The sequence below is a fragment of the Gavia stellata genome, chromosome 4, assembly GCF_030936135.1.
Source record: "Gavia stellata isolate bGavSte3 chromosome 4, bGavSte3.hap2, whole genome shotgun sequence".
Taxonomy (NCBI): Eukaryota; Metazoa; Chordata; class Aves; order Gaviiformes; family Gaviidae; genus Gavia; species Gavia stellata.
In genome coordinates, this window is record NC_082597.1 from 76,024,294 (window position 1) to 76,048,444 (window position 24,151).

Genomic DNA, 24,151 nt, shown 5'->3' on the forward strand with positions numbered 1-24,151 from the left:
GAGTCAGTAAGAAGTCTTCAAACTGAAAAACCTGAGAGTCGAGGTTAGCTAAATTTTTTTGGCACCTGAGAGACTGGCATCCAGCCCTACTGGATGTGGGGCTATTGGGACACAAATGCTACCATATACAACTAGGGAGTCCAAAAAATCAAGTTTTCTGCATGAAAAAGGAAGAAGGTAGTTAAAAAAATAAAGGCGGGTGGGGGGAATAAAAGGCTTGCAGGAAAAAGGAATGTAAGGAGACATCGCTAGTGTAGTTGCTCAGTACTTGGGGACAAAATGTTTTGGACAACTCTGCCAAGAGGAATTTTCAGAGTGGTAAGGTCCTCTCCCCAACCCCAAGTGACAGCTCTGCGTCTGGAGTTATCAACACTAGCCCAAACCTTCAGAGCACGTTTCCTTCTCTCACAGCTCAGCCAGCTCGGAGCCAGCACAGGCTCTTGCTGACATCCACGCCGTGTCAGCATGTTAAGCTCGTGGCTGTGTACAGCAGAAGGCCTTTGCACGTGTGCGCTCCGAGCAAGACCCGAGCGATGGTGAAACTGCAGTGGGAAGAGAATGGATTAATCGGGCCTCACTGGCAAGGTGCCACGTGCTGCCCATGAAAAGCTGTTGCAAGGTAAACAAGGCACAACCTGCACAAAGTGTTCATTGCCATAAACTGAAAGAACACTTTCAGGCTCTGCCCAACAAAAAAGCTCTCTGCAAAAAGCCTAGGGGTCAAAGTGACACCGAGATAATTAAGCTCATAATCCTCAGGGCAATCACCAACTCCAGAACAGACCCCTCATTGAGCAGCCTGGTCAACGCACATCATTTAGATATTCTGGTCTTTTCCCCGCAAACTCCAGAGGTCAGGTAACCATAAATGAACCTGGCTTTCATTTAAGTAAACAAACACATGCATAATTTAATAAAGCATATTTCAAGTGCTGAGATTCGTAGAATAAAATTGGAAGAACAGACACACTAAAGACTCAAAGAAATCCCAAATACAGTACTTGTAATTAAAAAATCTCATGATTTTCAAGCCAAATCTCGTGATTTGTTTGTGGCCTGACTCAGGGTTTTCAGTGCTTGGGGTTGGCAACTCTGACTAAGCAGGGATATGAAATAAGAGCGAGAGTGACTGCCCGCCAGGCTTCTGTTTTCCTGGGACAGAAGACAAAGCAGCTCTGACAATTCCAGCTGGCAATACCATCCAGGCACTCCTCCAAGGCCAAACATGCTGGGTAAAATCCTCATCAGACAAAAAAAAAAATCCTATCAGAAGCAGTTACTGTGGTTGCTTAATAGCTGTTTTCCAAAGTTCAATATAGCATATACTTTCTTTTTCTTGAAAAGGGGGAGGGGGGGAGTTGGACCACATTATGGAGTAATCCCTTGCCAGATGTCATTAGTGATGAAGTCCCTTATAAATTACATCAGTATGAAACAAATCAGAAAACAGAGTTTCCATTTCTTCCTCAAGCCTGGCTAGACAGAGACTTCAAGATCAGCTTTCATCTACGGCCTGGAATCAACCCTCCTCTGCGTCTTGCGTAGTGTGGCAGGGGTGTTAAGCAAGTAATTGCAACCAGTAAAAAGAAAAATAGCTCACTCGCTCCTGCTCCCTGTCCCTGTCAAATACGGACTCCTTCATTAGGCTTCCCCAAGGCTGCTTCAGCACATTGCAGTAGTCTCTCCCTGCTCCCAGTGGAGGTAGGTGGCTCCAGCTGGGGCATACGCACATCTCCAGCCAGGACCCTTGCATCTGCTGCGTGATGCGCAACCCTGAGCCTTCCCCTCTCTGCTGAAAACCCCAAGTGTCCCCTCACATCTGGCATCCAACAAGACAGCCTGGTCAGAGTAGAATCTAATTCCACCTTCCTGCAACGCTTAACCCTCCCTACCTGCTCACAGGGGGATAGAGGAGGAGCAGAAGCACAGGAAGAGGTTGAGGAGAAGGGCCTTGCCGAGTCTTACTGCTTTTGCTTCCCCTAGTAAGGCAAGAGCATTGCCCCTCCTGATACCTGAAAGAGCTACATCTTTAGTTCTTTGTGTTTGGACTGACTAAACCGAATAATATCATAAACTGAGGGTTTTTGTAGAAACTCAGTTCCTGAAACACTTTTCTGAATCATAAATCGTGGACTAAAGCAGTTTATGTAACGCCACCTATTCACACTGCCCTAACTAACCATAACTAACCATTCCATTATAATGAGTCCATTATCCCCTGCTTTATTGTATTTTCTCTTAAAACAGAGATCAAAGATTTGGATCTAGTGGCATCATGCCGATTTCATTTTTATTACTGGCTCCCTAGGTCTATCATAAATATTCATTGGCCATCCTTAATGCAATGCATTGAATTCTGCTCACTGCTATCTCTGGTACGACTGCAAAGTACAAACAGGGTTGTTGCTCAAACATATTAAATAAAGCAACAGCAAATTTGTGACAGTCAACAACAACAAAACAGAAAACAAAAGAACCCTTTTCCCCTTCCAAGGAAATTCAAAACCAAAGGAGACATTTTCTCTCGCCCCCTCCACGACTGCAGACATTTGACTGCTGTGGGAATTCAGCTGTGCAGAAGCAGCAGCAGCTGATCTGCTCCCACAGACAGGAGACATTTTTGAAAAGTCCACAGTTGCCACACAGTGGTTTCTGCAATACTGCAGCACTCCTCTGTGCTCACCAGTAAAAATTATAAACGCTACCCAGCAATGATACAGAAACTGCTCAGAAATGTGGACTTTCTGAATAGCAAATAATACTTAAAAGGGAATGGGAGGTGTGTGGGGAGAAGCATCCTCCAGGCTCACAGTCAGGAAAAAGGTTTATGCGGTTTTATTCTCCAAATTCCCAAGAAAAACTGCAACTATCCCAAACTTCAGGATGCCTGCAATTTGTTTCTCTCCCCATATTCATCACTCGCATGTTCTTTTGAACTCCCCTTCTCACCTCACTGTAGCTCCTCCCAGCATCAGACAGGCAGGGTACGAAAACCCCTGTTGCACCTACGTGAATCGCTCCTGCTCTGCAAATAAGCACAGACACAGGCATCTTGGGATGTCAGCTGGGTACTTTAAACAAGCACCAATCACTAAAATTAGGGCGGCCATGGGAATTACGTTTTTCCTCGTGTTAAGTAATTCTGAGAGCATTAACGCATATCAGACACTTTATATTCTAAGCAAGAACTTTGACTTCGTTAAAAAACCCCAATATGGTAGGACACAGAATGCACATTCAAGTATTTATCTTCTAATATGACTCCACCATGGAGGTAATACGCTGCTCATTAAAAAAAGAGATGGAATAGGAATAAATCATTTAAAATAAATATTTATGCATAAGAATATATACACACAGAAAACTCCACACACCTGGTGAACCATATGATAAAACTGCTGACTCATTTTACATATTAACCTACAATATACCTTCGGTCATTTACCTAGCCCATTGCCAATCCAGTCCCTGCTAGAACCTTCTACTAAATTCCTAAAAATCTTGGCTGCTATAGTCATGATTTAAAATCTACAAATAAAACCAGACAGGAAGAAAACCTTGATCCCAATGCCTTCATGATGTAGAATTGGATTCAAACAGCTATAGTGAGCGTGGAATTTAACTTCTAGACAAACTGAAGTCTTTAGTGAAATTCATCTCACCTATATTCAAAACAACAACAAAAATAAAATCCAATTGTTTTTGTTCACATAAAGGATCCTGATCAGTTCCATGAATTTTGTACCTGAGTAAGGTGAGATGAATCTCATTCAGAACTCTGAAGGTTTCATTTGTTAAACAGGTCTCTTCCCTTGCACTCTTTTCCATTTGTTTTTAACTAAAAGTAATAGAGAAGGATGCCAAACAGTTTGCAGGCAGTTAAGATCTTCTTGTTGGTTTGCTGTTCTTAAGATCAGATCCGTAGAAAGGACTTGATACGAAAAAAGAAGGGGAAAACAAGGAGCATCCTTATGTGTGCTGGTTTTGGCTGGGGTAGAGTTAATTTTCTTCATAGTAGCTAGTATGGGGCTGTGTTTTGGATTTGTGCTAAAAACAGCATTGGTAACACAGAAATATTTTAGTTACTGCTGAGCAGTGCTTACGCAGAGTCAAGGCCTTTTCTGCTTCTCACACCGCCCCACCAGCGCGTAGGCTGGGGGTGCACAAGGAGTTGGGAGGGGACACAGCGGGGACAGCTGACCCCAACTGACCAAAGGGATATTCCATACCATATAACGTCGTGCTCAGTATAGAAACTAGGGGGAAGAAGAAGGAAGGGGGGGACATTAAGAGTTATGGCATTTGTCTTCCCAAGTAACTGTTACGCATGATGGAGCCCTGCTTTCCTGGAGATGGCTGAACACCTGCCTGCCCATGGGAAGCACTGAATGAATTCCTTGTTTTGCTTTGCTTGCCTGCGCGGCTTTTGCTTTACCTATTAACTGTCGTTATCTCAACCCATGAGTTTTCTCACTTTAACTCTTCCAATCCTCTCCCACATCCCACCTGGAGGGGAGTGAGCGAGTGGCTGTGTGGTGCTTAGTTGCCACTTGGGGTTAAACCATTATGTCACATACACTGTGTAAAGGGGAAATTCCAGAGCAGAAGTTGGTCATTTGAAGTTCAGAGCAAGGACCAAGCTACTCCAGTTTGTTATTGTTTTAGCTGATGCTGTCTAAATCAGCATCTACAGAAAAAATATTTTACAGTATGAGATGCTCCTTTAGAGGAAAGATGATATATGTGAGAAAGGCAGATGATACAAGTCCCAAAACAATTTATCAATCAGGATTTCGGGCTTAAAATTTCTGAAACAAAACCAGATAGCAACATACCATATTCCTAAAATTTGATAAAATGAGCTGCTGAGAGGCTACAATCTTTCAGAAGAAATGTGTTTACAACCATGTGTTTTTTCAGCCTTGGCATCCTGCCACTAGATTTGTTTGTGACTTGGAGAACAAACAAACAAAAAATAACCAAGGTTTTGAAACAAAGAAGATTAAGTACCAGTGAGTAGTGAATACCATTGCTCACTCAACTATCACCTGCGCTAAAAGTACCTTTAAGTCTCTGAAGATAATATATTTGGATCACAGTGGCAGTTAACGATTATACATACGGAAGAGAGGGCAAAATCGTGAATGCACCCGGTCCTGCAAAGTAGTTAGGCATGTGCTTCACTCCCACTGCAGCAGATTAAAGTGCTCTTGCCTTTCACTAGATCAGGACGTTACACTTCATAAGAGGTCAGAAGTGCTGTCTCCTACCTATCCTTGATAAATGACTTTAAAGTTCTTGTCCAGGTCAACAAGAGCAATGCACTCTGCCTGAAACTATCCTTGACACAGACCACTATAAGCACCTCACAACTGGCCCAAGTAAAGTGGCTGTGAAGAGGCTTCTGAACACAAGCAGGGGACAGTCCAAAGCTGGATCAAATCTCTGAGGCCTGTTACTTCCAGAAAAAAATCTCCCCTTAAAAAGAAGTCATGCTTTTCATATACCAAGTTCTTAAGTTTTTGCACTAGCAACAAAATAAAGCACTCTATAAATGCACGATTGGAAACTCAGCAGAATATCTATATCCCCCACAGCATACAGCAGTATTCTCCCTTAGTCCAGAACAATGCACATTACAGGAGGGATAGGGGATACCCCAAAGATGAGGGATGCTACTTCAGAATAGTCTAGTTGATACCACACGTCAAAGCACCAGAAACATGCAGCAATAGCAACATGCCATAGTGGCTGATGGCCTGAGGCACTAAGCACTGTGGCTAACAACACCTAACTACTACAAACAACAGTATCGCATGCCTTGGGGTATCTCTTTGCTTAATTATTCCAGCTTGAAGCCTAGATGGGGAAAAGGGAAACTGCATTGGTTTGGTTCTCTGTACGTTTTATTTCTTCGGCTTTTAAAATGTCAGCATATGGGTATAACGAGAAATTACCACACTTTAAGGGTCTGACCACATTTAGTGTTTAGTCTTGCATATCTGAAAGCTCTGATGCTCCTGCCACTGCAATTAGTGGCTCAGAGGATTCACAGCAGTAGCAAAGCTTGAATCCTCCACTGCGATGAATCAGTGCAGGCTTCAGTTCTGCAGCAAACCACCACCTTCACGTAAACCATCGCACAGATGGAGGGGTTTGTCCCAGTTGTATTTGAACTTTCTGCCATACTTCATCACGTAACTGTCATGATAAAGCCACAACAGCGGCTTCCTGACCGTACCAGAAGTACATGCTGGTCACAGCGAGCAGGCTGCCACTGCTAGAGGTAACCAAACATTCTTCCTCCCTGCACCTCCCATCCCCCTCAAACTGTGGCTGTTTTCCTAAGGAGAGAGTTTTTAATGAAGGATACTGCAAAAATGTCCTTTACCAGCTGCAGCGTACAAGTGATTTTTTAAAAAATTCAATATAAACAGCATTGGGTTTAAACATTCTCCTATAGTATTTCTAACCCCCTTACCTTACAGCCAGACTGAGCTTAGGGCAGAGAATGGCCTATTGACAATGGGAAAAAACAGGCTAGCACATAGGCGTTTTTATAAATGAGCACAAATAAAATAGACAGCAGAAATGGTGAAAAATTAAATGTAATTCTTCAGAATGCCTGCAGTGCCACTAGTCCAAAATGCAAGTAGTAACACAAATAAAGGAATTTTGGATCTGGTTCTTCCTCCCATTTAAAATTAGAGTCCTTTTAAGGTATAATACATTCAGCAAGCCCCATATATTCAGAATTAATCTTTTTTCCCCTTTTATTTTTACCTACATATGCTATTTATCTGAATGCTGCCTAATTCGCAGATGCAATTAAGTAAAATCATCTTGAAAAGATGAGGCTATACAATAGAATGCAGTTTAAGTTGAGAATGTCTTTGATTTAAAGAGCTGCAATGCTGGGACACTGTAGTGGCTCCTGGCAACATCTCTTGGCATCTAAGACACATTGAGACCATTTTTCCCAGCAGAAAAAGACCTGCAGCTCCCACTGGTTTCAGCTTGACTGGTAGATCAATACATTAATGAACTGGGACTATTGCTTTTGGCAAACTCATTGGAGTTTTGTCAACAGCTCCATATGAAAAGACTGAGGTCTTCTGGCACAAAATGACCAAGAGCCGATAGTGGCTGTATCAAGGACTATGTCTTACAGGAATAAAATACATTTGTATTTACACCCAAGCTGTACTATTTTTTCATGTGTGTATTTGGTGCTGTTGCTGAAAACAAAAAGGAGAGACTAGCTTACATTTCATATCTGAAGTGGAATGCAGAAACGTTAACACTGCAAAACGGAAGGCTACAAAGCTACTTCTATGATTTTAAATAATCATGAAGCTAGTGCAAATGTATAAGAGCAAGACATTTTTCATGAGTTTTTCCAAAAAAGGCAAAAAGCATAACTACTTATTTCTGACAATTAAGCAGCTTACACAGTCTTTGTTCTACTGACACTTAAAAATGCAGTTTTCAATTATTTATACTGTAGTTCAACACCTAAAGCAGGAAAAAAGTATGAAGCCTGTGTTCTGCAGCACAACTAACCCTTACTGAAGGGTTCAATCTATTTATAATAGTGTTTCCCTTAGGAATTACCAGTTGGCAGGGTATACAGACTTGGATTCTGCCGTATTCTGTAATGCACTGTCATCCATTAACACTCTGAACAGCCAATAATGTTACATTAAACTTGTCATATACACATGTTATCAGAGATAGTATTTCTCCCCCCACCCCGAGACGCTGACCTCATTTAAGAACAGTTGGGAGATCAGAAGGTTGTCCATGCCCAAGGCATTGACATGCCAGCAGCTGGAGCGGGTTAAGAAGTTGCCATATGAGCACACTTTGGTCAAGAGTTCAACAACTTCATCCAATTCACTGAGGGAGGGTTTAATTTAAGCTTCTGAACCCTCTTTGAAGCAACTGGGAGGACTCACCCCTCCTGGCCCACCAGCTCCGTTGTAGGGACAGTCGTTTTCAGCAGGGCGGCAAGATAATGCTAAGATTTTAAACTGCTCCAGTCATTTACAAAGTGAACGTGCATCAGTGGTCTACACGTCTCAGGTGCTTTTGGAAATGTTACTCAGATTCAAAGTGAGACCTATAAGTAGGTCTAGAGGCAGCATTCTCACAGAAATTAAACTGAAATCAAGCACTATAGTGAAGGACAAAAAAGATTTGCCTAAAAATTTAAAAAATTCTAGACCAAGATCCTTCTGGTTTTGTAAAATGGGTATAAAAATGGCCAGCAACAAAAAAAACCAAACATAGATGGGGCAGATCTAGTCCACACACAGTCCCTTCTGTCTCTCCTGCTTCTTTTCTTAAACAGTCAATCTAAAGTAGGCTTTTATCTATACCACAGTAACTGTCTGAACAGAGGCAACGTCGACTTCCTCCGCATGCTGCTTTACCCAAGTGTTTTAACACTGCTCTGGAAGAGCCATCTGTAAGAGAGGGGCTGTAGATCAAGTTTCACTCCAGTTAGTTACCTAATCAATACAAATAGGACTAGGACTTAACGTAGAACTCCCGGGAGATCATAATAATCACCCACAATTACTTATGAAAGCCAATCAATGACCAAGAGGTTTTGTGTGTCATTTATATACCTTAAATCAAACTTCTGAAATTAAACTTTGATTCCTAATGTGATTAGATGTTGCGGCGCTAAGCAAAACAACGCAGAAGCAAGTGCTGCCTCAAAGGCTGACTGCAAGGGCAACCAAGGATGGAGCCAGGAGAGCACAAGCAGCCCTGAAATGCACCCGGCAAGGGGAGGTGCCACAACACAGGTGAGACAGTGGATACAGGCATAAATCTAGTGAAATAAGCACCTAGAGCTATCTTTTCCTCCTGTTCCTTCAATGAAACAGGCTACCTTCCAGTGGTCAAATGAAAGATAAAGACAGTAGAAGGCAAGGTTCCCAGACCTGAATCTCAACTGTGGGGGAGAGATGAGGAGGGATGAGAAAGAGAGAGGAAGAAATTTTATTTCATGATTTCTTCCTTGTTTCTCCGTGGGGGAAAGTCTGCAGAAACTGGAGGTTTACCATTTCTGTCAAATTTATCACACAAAATACATTATGATGGGTCATTAACAAACTCAGGCTTTCTGTCAAAATGTCATGTGTCCCTCTGTAGCTTTGTTCTGGTACTACCATTACTTATTTACTACTATAATTTTTTTTAGTATCTGCATAGCGTAGTTGAAGAACTTTGCAGGCAGTGAGCTCAATAGTTCAAAAAAAGTTGGAAACACGCACAAGAGGCTATTCATTGTGCTATTTTTACTATTCTGAAGTCCATACCATGAACAATGACTTATAAGAGTAGCAAGCTGCAGCAGCACTTGCAAACCACGCGAGTTCATTTACTCATTTATTTGTTTGCACTGATTCATTACGTTCCTCAGTGTAAAAATCTATGGGACTCGAGAGGAAGCACAAGGGAGAAATTCTGTTTCCCAAACAGCTCTTCCACCCCCCATGCCCTGTGGCTGGAGGTGGTGGAGGTCACGCGAGGGGTCTGGGCACAGACACTGCGGGGAAGCAGAGGCCAGGCTGGCTGGCTGAAGAGCCCCTGCCTGCCAGCACAGCACGCTCCCTCTGCTGGCTTCACTCCGGCTCGTTTTATCAGCATCCACAACAGGGTACAAAGAGCAATTAAAACAGGCGAATTTTTCGTTTGCTGGTTTTAAGTCATATATTAAAGCACAGCTTCCCCCCCACCCCGTAGTCCGGAGATGATGATAACTGTCGGTGGGTCTATGCAATTATTTTGGAGAGGTTTGGCAAAGTTCATCATAGCATGCAGTTACAAAAGCAAGTTAGTTTTTCCGCGTGATGCAGTGGCATTATGGACCCAGAAAGCTATTAGAATAAGTAAGAATAATAATTAGGAATAATATCTGATTCACCTGTGAAACTCTTGTTATGACATTAAAAAAATTTGTCTGCCTGGGTCCACCCACATTTGAGGTGAAGAGGAGGTTGGTTTTCTCTGTGTATACTGGTTGTTTTTGCACAGAGCAAGGCTTATGTTTTGCTACTGCTGCCTTTGTCTTCATCTCACTGTTCTTATCCTGTCTAGCAGGTTGCTTAGAAGCCTGGGCAATATGTCCCCATGTCCATATGTTGAAATCAAAACAAACAATATACAATCAAAACGAAGACACTGTGAATATTTCCCATTTCTAATATATGGCTCATCTATCACAAAAGAGAAAAGAATGTATTGGTACTTTATCGCATCATATGACAGGACCAAAACATTTAACTTTAAAATTAAAATCTCAAACACCCAGAAATAGGCGTGGGCATCTTAATCACCATAGACCTCCTTTTTTCTTAAGGTTGGATCGGGGTTAAGATTGAATCTCATAGCTAGTATACCTGAATGGTGGATAATTTTGCCAGGTACAATAACATGAGTAAGCGCTGTTACTTAAACATCTGAAAATACCTGGGCGTAAAAGCCTAAGACAGTGAAACAGTGTGACACTGGGTTGTAATCAATATTTCTTCTCAAGGTAAAGTGAAACCCCTCAACATACTTGACTAAACATGTCAGCTGTGAACAAATGAAAGTGACGGCACTGAGAGATTAGATAATAGCTCTACGATTCATATTTAAGAGTGAATAACACTGAAAGAATTTGGAGAATACTCAGAAATACAGGTAACAGGAAACCACACAAAAGGCATAGGGATCAGGCTCAAAAAGAAGGGACAGCTGACATAAATCTGAATCTAGCTACTGATACCCAAAGGCACAGGCAAGATGAAAGAGATATTTGAAAAACTTGGTTTTGCAGAGAAAACTGGGCAATAAGGGGAGAGAGAGGAGTCCAAGAGATAATTAGACACTTAAAGAGTACAGACTATGTCACTTCTCCCCAAAACTGGCAGCTCTGCTTAAGCATTACATATTCCCGTCACACATTTACGGGCGTTAAGAAGTGTATGGAGTACAAAAGTCTGGCACCACAGGCAGCAGGGAAAAACTGTACAACTGCAATTAAAAATCCCTATATTTCCAATTGATTTTATGCTAGATAAAGTCAGATGTGACATAAGACTAGTGTCCAGAAATACAGGATATCCAATATATAATAATCATATACGGTAATACTCGCTACCGCTAATTCATTTAATCTTCCTTGCCTTGACTCTTGTCAAGCCCCTGATACAAAACTATGTAAGGCAGATAGTTTCTTTTGTTCCAATCTTACTTTCTGCCTTACCACATTGTTCCTAAGACACCACGTTATCTTTAAAACATGTACGAAATTGAAATCATGTCAGATTCTCTTACTGCCCGAGAGGCAACATTTTAATACCATGCTATTAGTTCTACATTTAATACTAAAATGGTAGCAGTACCTCTTCCGCAAAGTTAGTTTTCTTGTCAAGCATTTCTCGTAATGTCTGAAGAATTTTAATGCAGAGCTTTTCTTCTTTCTCCATTAGCTTCTTTGTGTGATTAATCAACCTTAAAGTAAAATATTAAACCTTAAAGAACATTGCGCAATGTTGCTGAGCCATACTATAATTTCTTTCTGTAAAAATTGCCTGTCACTATATTTTTCCTCAAGGAAAGGAAATAAAAGTAGACAAGAGAAATCATAATTAAAAAAGAAATGGGACTTTCAAGGTGTTGTGAGTTTTCTGTGTCAATCTGCGTATCTTACTGCCCATACAGAAGGGCAGAATTCTACATCCGCTTTTTACAAGTGCTTCCAGATTAAGATCCAAACTTGCTATTTCATCCTTTCTTTATTTAAAGGTAACTTATTTTAACCTTTATTTAAAGGTAACCAATGTTCACCATGCATCTTGCAAACTTTAAAAGCTACAACCTTTACACCTTCTGACTTCTATGATGGTTATAATATATTTATTATATAATTAGCAAATAGCATCCAGCCAAAAGGATCTCCAAAAACCTTACATGGAAGTGTTCAGAAATGCAGACGTTTGGATGAAACATAACCATTGCTTACATTCACACAACAACTTTACAAGACTGTTTCAAGCCAGAAAACAAGGTACATTTCTGACTCCAACTATGACTGCGATGGGAGTTTGGGTTTTAGTCAGCTTAAGCCAATACCAGAAGCAGCCTTTCTATCTCTGTGCAGAGCAAGTCCTTGCACTGGTTTGCCTCATTGCTGGAGAAACGTTTGTGAAAACAGAAGCGGGGAGGAAATCTGAAGGCCTTGGACGGGTTTTTTTCCTTCAGTACCAGTGCTGGCTTATGGTGGATAGAACAGTGTTCATCAAATTCTGGCCTAGGATCAGCATACAGCAAAGGCACTGTGGCCACCGATTGACACTGAAAGATGGCACCATTAATGGTCCTAAATCACAGTCACCAAAACCAGGGTTGGGAGGGCTGACACTGCATCATCTAGACCAGTGCTCCATAACCCAACAGAACTGGTAATATTTAGATCACTGCTAAGTTAGAATCATAGAATCATTTAGGTTGGAAAAGACCTTTAACATCATAAAGTCCAACCATAAACCTAACACTGCCAAGTCCACCACTAAACCATGTCCTTAAGTGCCACATCTACATGTCTTAAATACCTCCAGGGATTAGTGCACTAATGCCATCCCGGGCTCCGTGGAGACACTGTGCAGGACTCTCCCACTGTCATCTTCACCAATTTCATGAGCTATGAGTCCAAACCAATACAGCTCTCAGGCCTGCAGTACTAATAAGATTTTTAAAGAAGTACATCTTTATCTCGGGATTTTTGCATGGCTCTGCAAAACATTCCTTTGCCATGGAAGTTAATTAAATAAAACAGAAAACCGTTTATTGCATTACATGGGCCACGTCCAGCAGCCCTAGACTTGATTTGATGCTGACTTTGAACAGAAGTTTGGATAGAGGGCATGGGATGGGACAAGCTGAAAGTTTAGCTTAATTTTTCCAAACATATATATATATTGTTATAACACTACCTCTGCAGAATATGAAAAAAGCCAAGGAATCAGGAGAGCTGCCAAATGCGTTCATTTCCCCCAAGTTACCTCTGTTTAAATTATAGTTTCTCAAGGGCAGGGAGGGCATCTCACTTGAGAACTAATAAAAAAATTGCAAGACTCTACTCCAATGCACAGACTGCAAATAAAACATCTAATAATTCAAGACCAGGTAGGGTTGCCAGTGAAATGTATTTTTAAAAGAGCTGTTGGCAGTTTAAAATAAAAATCAAAAGATTTATTTGCTTTACCAAAAAAAAAAAAAAAAAATCTAGCCCTGAGCACCCTGCCTCACTATGAATTCTTGAAAATTCTACCATGGAAAGTCTAAGTTTCTGCTGTAGGTTTGGAGAAACTTAATAGCAAAAGTAGCCCATTAAGAAAACAGAAGTAGGTTGAGCCTGCCACAGTTTTAACAAGCTACTAACATTCAATTTCTAGGCAGGCAAGGCAAGCAACCTCTCTCTCTACTCCTCTCCAGACTTGTAAACTGCTGAGAAACATAAAACATGCAGCAAAAGACCTCAGTTTAAGCCTTCAATACGAACTCGGACATCTACATGCTTAAGTCACTGTTGAAAATCAGAAGTGCGTGCTGTTGAAAATTTTAATTCCCTGCCATCTTTTCCAAAGAAGCAATAGGCCTCTCCTTACACCACTTACTTGGACATGAAAGCACCACATCTTATTCTGGCATCGCTCCCCTCGGGAAAAAGAAGTTCTGGACTGTGCAGCACATCAACCAGTACCGAGAATTCAGCTTGCATCATGGGAGTGAACTGCTGCTCCAAGGAGGACACTACATCCTAGGGAAAAAGAAGAACAATGTCATTCATAACTATGTCTGGCCAAGAAAACTAGAAGAACATTGCTGTGGAGTTGCACAGTACTGTGCGATGGGCTATTTGACCCACTTCTGACAGCCAGCAGCCAGAGCCCATGTTAACCCAGGCGACAGTAAAGCAATCTCATGCCTTTCTTCATGCCACTCCTCAAGGCGGGGGAAGATGCCCATTACTATGTACCTTGCTGTTCTCGCTCAAATTTCTCCTCTGCAGTAATGCCCACAAAACACTCGGCAACAGTCAGGATGATGGTGTGCTGGAAAACACTGCTTGTCATACGTGGTGGTAGTGTATCACCTGAGGTGTTGCCTCCTTGGTATTTAGGGCTCCCCCATTTGTCTGGGTCCTGCTGTTTTCTTAGTTCATAAACTCCTGATGTCATTTAACCACTACATGCACAAGGTGATCTCCACCTTATAGGTATTCTTCAGTGACACAAATCTGACATAATGGCTCCTGAAACCCACAGTACCTCCTCTGCAGCCAGAACAGGACATCTGACCATGAAAAGGCAGAAAGGAGATCCTTCTCTGCAAACCACTTTGGGGAAAAGAACACACTTCCTTCCCCTCTCTATTGAATTCTGTAGGAGCCAAACTCAGATCATGGATGAAGAGGCCCTGCATGTTGGCTTCACTTTGAACAGACACCAGAGAAGAGCTGGGCCCTCTGCTCCCCCCACCTAGGAGTGCCATGGCCGCTGTAATCCAGCACTAAAAATGCAATGAGTCTGCCTCTGGTGTTTTCCACATCTGGCACATATTAGATAAATGCACTGCCACAACTGCTGCCCAAGCCATTTGCTGGTTTTGTACCTGTAGCTTTTCTATTATATTCCTGTAATCCCAGGCAGGCCCACCAAGAGCTTCTTTAAAACGAGGTCCACTGCGGGCTGACATTCTCCACCCCATGGCTGCCCTCTGCACCATGTTAGAGTGACTCTTCATGAACAAGGTGTTGACCTGGCTGTCCAAATCCACTGGAATTGCAATCCCACGGTTCTTTGCTTTAATAGGAAGAAACAAGAGGAAATTTAGAGTGGCAAAAACTTGAAAATCTTCTGAAGATCATGGCATGCAAAATCCTGATACTCTCGAAGTTAAGGGGCAAGGGGATCTCACTTCAACAGGTTTTCAAAATAAGAACCAAAAACCTACGCTGGTAGAAATCAGTCATAATCTAGTTAAAGAAAGCAAGCTGTACCACTTTAAATGATATGAGTATATATTTTCATAGGTACAGACGTTTGTTTTTTAAACCAGAATAATGTCTCCATTCCACTGGAGATCAGAGTGACATTCTTCTATGGCTCAGCGTGAGTCATCTGAAATTCAACAAATAAACAAGAGATCGATGCAGCAATATCTCTGTTTGAAAGAGTAAGCTTTGTATTCTACATCATTTCATTTCATTTCCATGGCACAGTTTCTGTTTAATAAAAACTTAGAAGTAAAATGGAGAAGCAGTTCTAGTTAATTTGCAATAATGACTAATAATAACTAATTTTTCAGTTTTCCTTATTGAGACAAAGGTGCATTTTTAGGGAAGAGTTAGCCCATGTTACATTTCTCTGAGGCACTTCCCCAGCATTCTGCCCTAACATGCACGCTTTCCACAGTAGCGGAAGGCACCAAAAATATTCCACCCCTCCCTCCCAGTTCTTAAAACATACACAACTTCAAGTCCTGAACTTGTGAAGTCAACAGATGCCCTTCTTTGCTAAACAGCCTATGCATCAAACCCCACAGGAGTACGTGCAAGCAGAGTCAGGCATTCAGCTCTGATGAATGAAGGCTCGTCTGCTGCCAAGAACAGTGAGTCACAGATGCCAGGCAGAAACTTTCTCTTCCCCCGAATACTATATTGTAATGGCAGCATTTATTATAAACCTAAATTTGGCTGTGACACCTCAACCCCCAATCTCACAGACTACAGCAAGAGTGCTCTGTCACGCGTGTCCTCATCCCTTCAATAACTCCCACGGGTGCAGGGCACCCTCCTTTCTTCCCACTGCAAGGGTGTATCCTGATGCAGGACCAGGGCCTCCACCTGCGGATGAGGCTGTTTAACTGGCATGGAAGAGAGATCTCTTATTCTATTTCTGGTAGGCACTTTCTTTTAAACAGTTTGCCATAGGGAATTAAAAAAAAAATTTTTTCTTAGGTCAAGATGGGAAGACACATTTCCCCACAACCGCATACGAATCCTCAGCAGCAGATGTACAGCAGTTTCCGCACTGGCAATTGACACTTCCTCTCCGCTATTTGTTTTGAAGGCAAGGTTCCTGATTATCATGAGGAAAATACCATGTATGGCTGGCCATTATTTCCAATTACTGTTTGTCCATAGTAATTGACTGGGTTATTTTTCAAAACACATTTGCTCTGTTGCTGCTTACTTTACTACAGAAGTCCATTAAAGTTCTGCCAGTGTGGGTAGGATGCTGCAGCCTATTAATCCAATTTATTGTGTCCTAATGTCAGTCACTGGAATGTTATCGGACAATGCTCACTTCTCAGTTAAGTGGTATGCATGCAGAATCATCCTGATATACCCAGGAATAAATTTAGGAATGGGGAGCATGCTGTTCAGAGGAAAACCCAGACTTCTGCAGTCCTATAGATGCCATTTGAAGTTAACAGCTTCCATCAGTGTCTGAGGAGCAGTCAAGGACTATGATTGTTCAAAGAGTTGCAACTAATTAAAACTATCACAAAGAAAACCAGAGAGAGGGGAAAAAAGATACTCCTTTGAACAGTTCTTATATGTATAATTCCATTTGTAATTAAGATTTGTATTGGTTGTCAAAGGGCACTGTTGAAGTCTAAGCTATAAACAAAGCCTTTGTCTTTTTATTTCTTTGCAGCTTGTAGAAAGTTTATCTTTCATTTGTTTCACATTTCATTATTTAAAACAACATGAAACATATTTTTACATTTTGGAAAGCTGATGAACAAATGTGAACATAAATATTTATTTTTAATTTAGGTGTTGTAGGCTGCTTTCCTCTTCAAAATGTGTCAATCTCCCTTAAAGGTTGAACATAAAATATTTAAAAGCATGTTGATTTTTGTTCCACTTAGAAATACTTTTGGACGGCACTCAAACTTGCAAAGTAGGGTTCGAGCTGGTAGACAAAGGAGCTAGGAGGGGGTAAAATTGCGTCTTCCATCCGACTAATGAACTTGGGAAAAAAGCATGCTACTTGGCTGTATGCAAAGGGGTACCATAGGTGTCAAGCAGGATACTTACCAGGATGGACTAGAACACATCTTCAGCTAAGGTAAATTCTGCCTTGCAGTGGAGGGCATAGCACAGGCTTACATACTGCCCAAACTCCTACACAGGGCACGCTGCACAGGGCTAATTACACCCTGAACACACGACACTTTTGCCCGTCTCAGAGGAAATGCAATTTGCTGGGAAATCCTTTGCACGACTTAACTCTCAAATCTGCTGCTTACAATTCTGCTATCAGCCATAGCCACAGTTGAGCCAAGATAAACAAGCGAATGGTACCCGTGGAAATAGTAAGCAACAGAGTGCCGCCAATGCAGCCAGGTCACGGTAAAATGTTCTGCTCTGTGCTGGATGGTTCTGTGTGTATCCAGTGCATCAGCAGCTTTCCTCTCCTTTACTGTTTAAACTATGAAAAAGTACTCTGAAATGGGGACTCAAAAGAAAAGGGCAACATTAATGTCAAGAATCAAGTAGCTAGAAATCAAGCCACTCTCTGCGAGTGAGCTGGACTCCACCGAAGTCCCAAGAGCATAGTCCAATTGCTAACAGAAGGGCTGAAATAGGCTGGCTGAGATGTGTTTTGTTAAATTACCTGCACGTAGTTCCCTTCACAGAAGCACAGAAATCAGAAGTAAAAGGACCTATTTCAAGGAATGCTTGCTGAAGCACTGTCCTTTCACTATGCTGCCTACCTGAGTCTTGGGATCAATTTAGTACTCAGGATTTCCAGGAAATGGCTCTTGCCTGTAATTTTCCTTGGAAGGCCATTCTTCAGTAATCTATCTTGCCATAAGGAAGCTTGCCGTTTTCCTTGATATTCCCACCTAGTGCTCCCTAATTTTAAATTTCACTCCATTAGCTTTTGTAGTACTTACAAAATACAACAGTATTTAGTGGCTTCACAGCTATTCAGTACACTTTGCACTCCTCTAAACCATCCCTGGTGTGAGTTTTCCGGGGGACACGCAGGCATTTCACCCCTTGGAGCACAATAGGCAATCTGGGTCACAGAAAAGCCACAGCTGTACCTGGCTGTGAAGACTTTACTCTTCCTGCTGTTTACGCCCCTCTGGTAGTTGCAGACAGGTGTATCATGTTCTCCCACACTGCTCAGTTGTTACTTAACAGAGCAATGCATATTTAGTTCAATTAATTTTGCTCCATAAATCAGTCTCTCCAGCTCCTTAATCATTTACTGACTGCTTAACAAATGCATTTGGATGGAGAGACACTAATGCTAGCAACAGCAAGACTTTTTAAGGGAAATAAAAGCTTTGTGTAGACAAGACACAAGCCTGCCAATCTTATACCCTTCACTTGGATGGTTTTTTTCCAACAGAAAATCTACGCTAAAATATTTATCAGTCTGTAAAAAGATCATCATTGACTTTTTCTTGCAATTAGGGAAACACAAGCAGTTAAAATAGAATAAAATATGTGCTTCATCTGAAATGTATTCTTCTTGCTGTCAAAAAAGTAACAACAGGATAATTATTTTATTTGAACTAAAAATTGAAAATGAAGGTCTAGGTTTTTAGAAAATGGAAAAAAGATTTTAAAACTCAAATGGGAAGTGAAATAAAGTATTTTCAGAGCTGAAAAAAATGTTATAGGAAAGTTCATCCATATGGACATTAAAATACACATAATAATTCCAAAGAAACAATAAAATGTAACCTAGATTTTATGTTTAATATTTCCTGTTTGTAATCTGTCAGGGAAAAGGAAAGGGCTTTAGAGGACATACAAGCATGGTCAAGCACCACCGGAGAGTTTCTTGGATTCTGTACAAAGGGGTATTGGTAAGCTGAAATTGGGGAATAAATACTCCACTAGAAAGAACTTCACCACTCCTTCAGACCATTTTCTGTTACAGACAACTCATGTTCTTTAATATCTTTTGAAAAAATGTATCGAGCCCCATTTAAAATGAAGCTAGCTTTTCTGCCAACCCTCCTCCCTCCATTTTCTCTTGGCCCGTTGACCAATGACATCCTTCCAAAGTTGGTTCCAAACCTCTGATTTACAATCTAAATTTATTTAGGTTATTTACAACCCAGCGTAATTTATGTCCAGTTGGTTTGGGGTCAGCACTGTCCTTTAGCTTAAATGTCTCTTGTTCGTGACTATTTATCATCCTAAGTAGTTTTAAAGAGCAACAACACAGGCCTTTGTTTTGCTAGGCAAAACACGCAGGGCTCCTGTAGTCTCTTCTTGTAATGCAGTTGTCCTTTCCCCCGACCATCACAGTAGTACTTCCTTTGTACCTGTTCCAGTTTCCACTCACCTCAATTTTGTAGGAGAGAAACAAGGATTCTCCTTTTGCTTTTCCTGCACAGCATCCTAGAGTATAATCTGATAATGACTAATGTAATTTGGCTTGCTAACAGATTTTTTTTTAAAGGGTCTGCCAAGATAAATAGTCTAACAAAATGCAGGTTCCTATCTGCCACTGTTTACTCATCTGGGAAATTCCAATTATTTCATTATTGGTGGTAATAGCACAGCCACGCACATACTACATCCTTGGGATACACAGAGTATCACAGGGAAGATGCAATTTGTAAAAACAAGGGAAAACGCTAATGGATACTACAGAGACAAGAGTATAATACAACTAGATTTGACCTTGTAACAGAAAACTGATGCTCGGGGGTGAAGATAGAAGAATCACCACTTAATTAAGAAGCAAAGACAATTCTTTGCACGGGTCTTGAAAGACCGGTCAGCCCTGGGCAAAAGACCCTGCTCCAGTACAGTTTAAGATATACAATCCAGATCTTTAGTTGTGAGGACAGGTGACATTCCGCAGTTTTACCATATGGAAAGACAGTAGATGGTTTAAAATGCAAACTTTGAGACCGGCCTCCGCCCTTTCCAATCTTACAAAGATTATAAAATGTAGGAACTGAAAGTCCTTTGATAATGAATTCATTTGAAATAAATTAAACTGTTAGTAATCTTAGTTCCTCTGTTTTCACAAAGATCAGGGGACCTTTTAAACATTTTTCATTTGTAGCTATTTTACCAGTGAGATGGAAGCTGTTTTGATCATTCATGTTTTGGACTATGTTTTCAAGCAAAAGCTCAGTCCTATGTAATAATAGAGAAAAGGCAAAAATTATATATGTATAATGTGTTATTTCTTGTTACTGTGATAATCTGCTTCAGAAATCCATATGAACAAGACACATTAATATACATATATTTTTTCATAAGTGTTTTTATTCCTGCCAGGTAGCCAAATGTTTACTGGGCAATAAAAACCTGATGCATGTTGGTATCTTTGTGTTCCAAGGCTCTTGGAGCCACAGAGGGGTCTGCTGAAGAAGACAAGTAAGCCTCTATGCTTCTTGCTGAACTGGAGGCAGACAACTGCCTGGAGACAAAGCAGCCAAGTGAAGCTTGAAAAGTTTATGAAGTTTTTCCCTAGTGGTCAAGCGGAGTTGAAGTGCCAGGGTTATAAGAAATCAGCTTCTGCAGCGTATCATTTTGTTGACCTGGAGGATAATGCACATTCTTACAGTGCTCATAAGAAGACAGATGTAATGATCTTAAGCTCTTGAGGCAATACTTACATCCACCTGCCAGCAACAAACTAGTAAGCACTGAGCAGAATGTATGTTGCTTAAAGTTGCTCTGAAATGGGTCTTTTAAAAGTGCATTATTATATGGATCTTTGATATCTTGGGAAATCTGTGTATGATCATTCTTCCTGCTGAGATTCATTTCTAAATCCAGGGCTATGACACCAAAAAAAATCATGTTTGTTCTTTCAACTCTGTACTACATTTATTTCCCATCAAAAGTCTTTGGTCCCTGCTGTAAATCTGTCCAATACTCTATCTATCTGATATAGGCAAAATCTTTCTAGAGGTTTTTTTTTAAACCCTGCTGTGAAACATGAAGGCCCTAACATTAAAGCTGTCAGACTCTCAAGTCAAAAAAAAAAAAAAGGGCAGAAGAGCACTCACAAATGCCTAGCCAAAATCCAAACCTATTCCATATACACAGCCAGCAAAAGAGGCAAAAAAAAAAAAAGGCTGCCCTGTTTGTGTTATGGAAGAAACCTCTGCCTTCTCAAAGAGAAGCACCATTTTGTGCGGTGGATAGAGATAGATAGAGAAAGGCACCGGGCACGCACTGTAATCACAAAAGGGCCTCGATTTTAAAAGCCTCTGGTACCCCCAGCTGGGGCGGTTTTTCCAGCGCTTTCAGCAGAGCAGAGCAGGCCTCCTCAATTAGCCCAGGCAAGACACGTTTGGCTCCATGCCTAAAAGTACTCAGTACCACCGGTGGTTACAATCTCTGCTAGCCAGCCAAACTTTTGCACAGGGGCGCTTGTTAAAATCTTTGCTTCCACTTCTTCTCTGGCGAACTTGCTGTTTGGGGAAATCCCCCTCACCTGTTCCCTTATTTGCCCTTTCTGCACTGTCAAAATAAAACACCAAATAAAAAGATGTGGCAACTTGCTAACACAACACAATACACAATTTTACCATGCTTGATATTGATATTAGTGATGAATTCTTAAACAGTTATGATATGGAGAAGGAAATCGGCACTTTGCACACTAATGTGTGCTTTCAGGGTGCCCACGGCACCCCCAGGCGATGCCTAGCCTCCCTGCCCTGCTGCCGCTGCAGGCGGCATGAAGATCCCAGAGGAGGACATGGGGCGATGCCCTTCACCAGCAGCTCAGCTCCACTCTGCCACGCCTGGGAGTGCCCAGGGCATGGCATGGGTCCCATGGGTGGGAAGCCAGAGTAGCGAGAAGGTTGGACCTGTCAGACAGCACAAAAGCATACTTATAAAACAAGGACTGTAAATCACCTCTATGAAACAGAAAAAAGAATGAAACAAAAGAGAAGGCTACCGCGGAGGCAGAAATTAAATTCACCAAATAGGGAACCAAATCACACATCTAAAGAAAACTCCAGACATCAGCCATGTCTGGCATTCAGGCTTTCCCCTTGGCTCCCCCAGGAACAAGAGGCACACAGAAAATGACCTACCCAAGACCACCAGCCCTTTCACGTGCTGGTGCACCTGGCCGAGAAGCTGGATCTATCAGCCCCATTAAGGTGACCCACGCTTCCCCTGCCAGGCTGCTGTGGGGACAAGTTCAACTTGGCTGCCTCAGCACTATGTCCAAGTCTCCAAATACCCTCATCTCAGTGAGATGACACAGCGGCCTCTCTGCGCTAGAGTTTGATTTTAGGTGTAGCTCTATAGACACCGAGCTGTCTAGAAGCACACACAGGGCATGCTCGGTCTCAAAAATACTCTAACCTGCCCTACTTCTTTCCCCATTCCCCAGACTCCCGAAGGAAGTAATTTACTGATGACTCTTTCCAGAACTGCCAGAGGAGAGCAGGGACGTTAGTGTTAAACACACAAACAAGGATTTGTAGGGCTGGAGCTTTATTTAAGACTGTAGTAGCTGTAGCATAAAGGAAATAAAATGTCTTCAACTTCCAAAGTTCTCCTGCCAGATGGATCCATAATTAAATCATTTGCACAACAAATAAAACAATTGAAGGTTGCTAAGTTTTTAGGTAACTGCTTATCCTCATTCGCACAAAAAGTTAATGAGATGTTCTGGCTAAAATGTTAAATGATACTCCTGTAAAGCTATTGCAAAATCTAAATTTAGAGTCGATTGTTACAATGCCACAGATGCTGCAGACGGTTAAGGGACCCTCATATTTTTTTATCATTATTTATTAAAACTTTTTAAAAATTGCATTAACAATAGAATTTAGCCAGTTTCTATATATCTCTGCCTCCTCTCAGTTTTCATTCACACTGAGCAGAACCTTATTCTACAAGTTTTTTCTGTCACGGCAGAAGACTTTAAAATTGTATACACAGAAATTTAACTTAGGAATGATCTTTTGCCAGTCTTAGCTATGTACTGGTGAAGAATCTTTAGGATAAGTTTTAAATCCTCCACTTTAACATGGTATTTGAATTTATTTGAAAACATGTAACTTATCAGCTGCCCTGAGGACCAAATTTGGTGTTGGTGCCAGTGCAAGGCAATATTCCCCTGACAAGGCTGACTGTGTAACAGCAGTAAACGAGTGGGCCTGGTGGTGAGCAGTAAGTAGAGCTTACTGTGGAGTGGCACAATTGTGGTTTCCATCCCCAACTCCCTGATGGGACAAAACCTGAACAAGCCCAGGACCATGACTGACAATAACGAATGCATCTCCCAGGAACTGAGGGGAAAAATGATGGGTGTTCCTGATGCACAACTGCTATGCATTGCTGCTTACAACAGCTTGTGCAAATGTAGCCCCGCACAACTAGAAACGCCCAGGTTTTCTCACAGCTTATGTTGTGTTTTAATATCATCACTTGCTTGAGGTAAAGTTCAACCATCGCTTACTTAGCAAACAGGTTTCACCTAACAACCTTATTTGATGGGACAGATTTGAATGGGTTATAGAAGGAAGAAGAACTTAGCTTCAGAAAGTGGGATTTCTGAAATCACCACTGTCACAATTTCAGGATGGTGGAGTCAGATTAAAAACTGTTCAACCTCAACTAAGTCTGATCTTAAAACACGGAGAACAATAATGAAAGTAAAACCTGGCACCTACCCACTTCTGCCAAAGTCTTGATACATGACTCCACTGAGGCTTTCTGCGTTGGGTTTGGCCAGGTACAGTTGTAAATTCTAAAAGCAGACTGCAGCAGCTGAATAAAAACAGGCTGGTGTGTCTAAAAACAAAAAGATAAACATGGAATTTTACCCTTTGGAATCTCCTCACAACTGCCCTAAGGTTTGACACAGTGTAAACCACATGGCAAGGGGTTTTCAGCTCGCAGACGCAAGTTACAAGTCCATTAAATTCTCTTTGCTCTTCAGGACTGGAGAGAACAGAAATCAATGCTGCACCCCCAAAAAGGCCAAATCATGCAATTTTTCCTCAGATTGCCACTGATATCAAGCAAACACAGTACAGAGCAAAAGGACGGAGGTGTCTTCCCAGTTCTCAGATATGTGTTCCTTTTGTCATAGGACACAGCATTTTTCTCATA

General features: G+C 41.5%; 1 protein-coding gene across 3 annotated transcripts in view; it reads right to left on the minus strand.

Annotated features, from left to right (window-relative positions):
• Positions 1 to 24,151, minus strand: part of ITPR2 (inositol 1,4,5-trisphosphate receptor type 2) — a 262,612-nt gene that overhangs the window by 108,624 nt on the left and 129,837 nt on the right. For all 3 annotated transcript variants that reach the window (XM_059816601.1, XM_059816602.1, XM_059816600.1), the window contains exons 34-37: positions 23,710 to 23,830; positions 14,677 to 14,867; positions 13,680 to 13,822; positions 11,406 to 11,514 (exon numbers count right to left, since the gene is read on the minus strand). In XM_059816601.1, the coding sequence (XP_059672584.1) occupies positions 11,406 to 11,514; positions 13,680 to 13,822; positions 14,677 to 14,867; positions 23,710 to 23,830 (564 nt within the window). The remainder of the gene's footprint in view (positions 1 to 11,405; positions 11,515 to 13,679; positions 13,823 to 14,676; positions 14,868 to 23,709; positions 23,831 to 24,151) is intronic.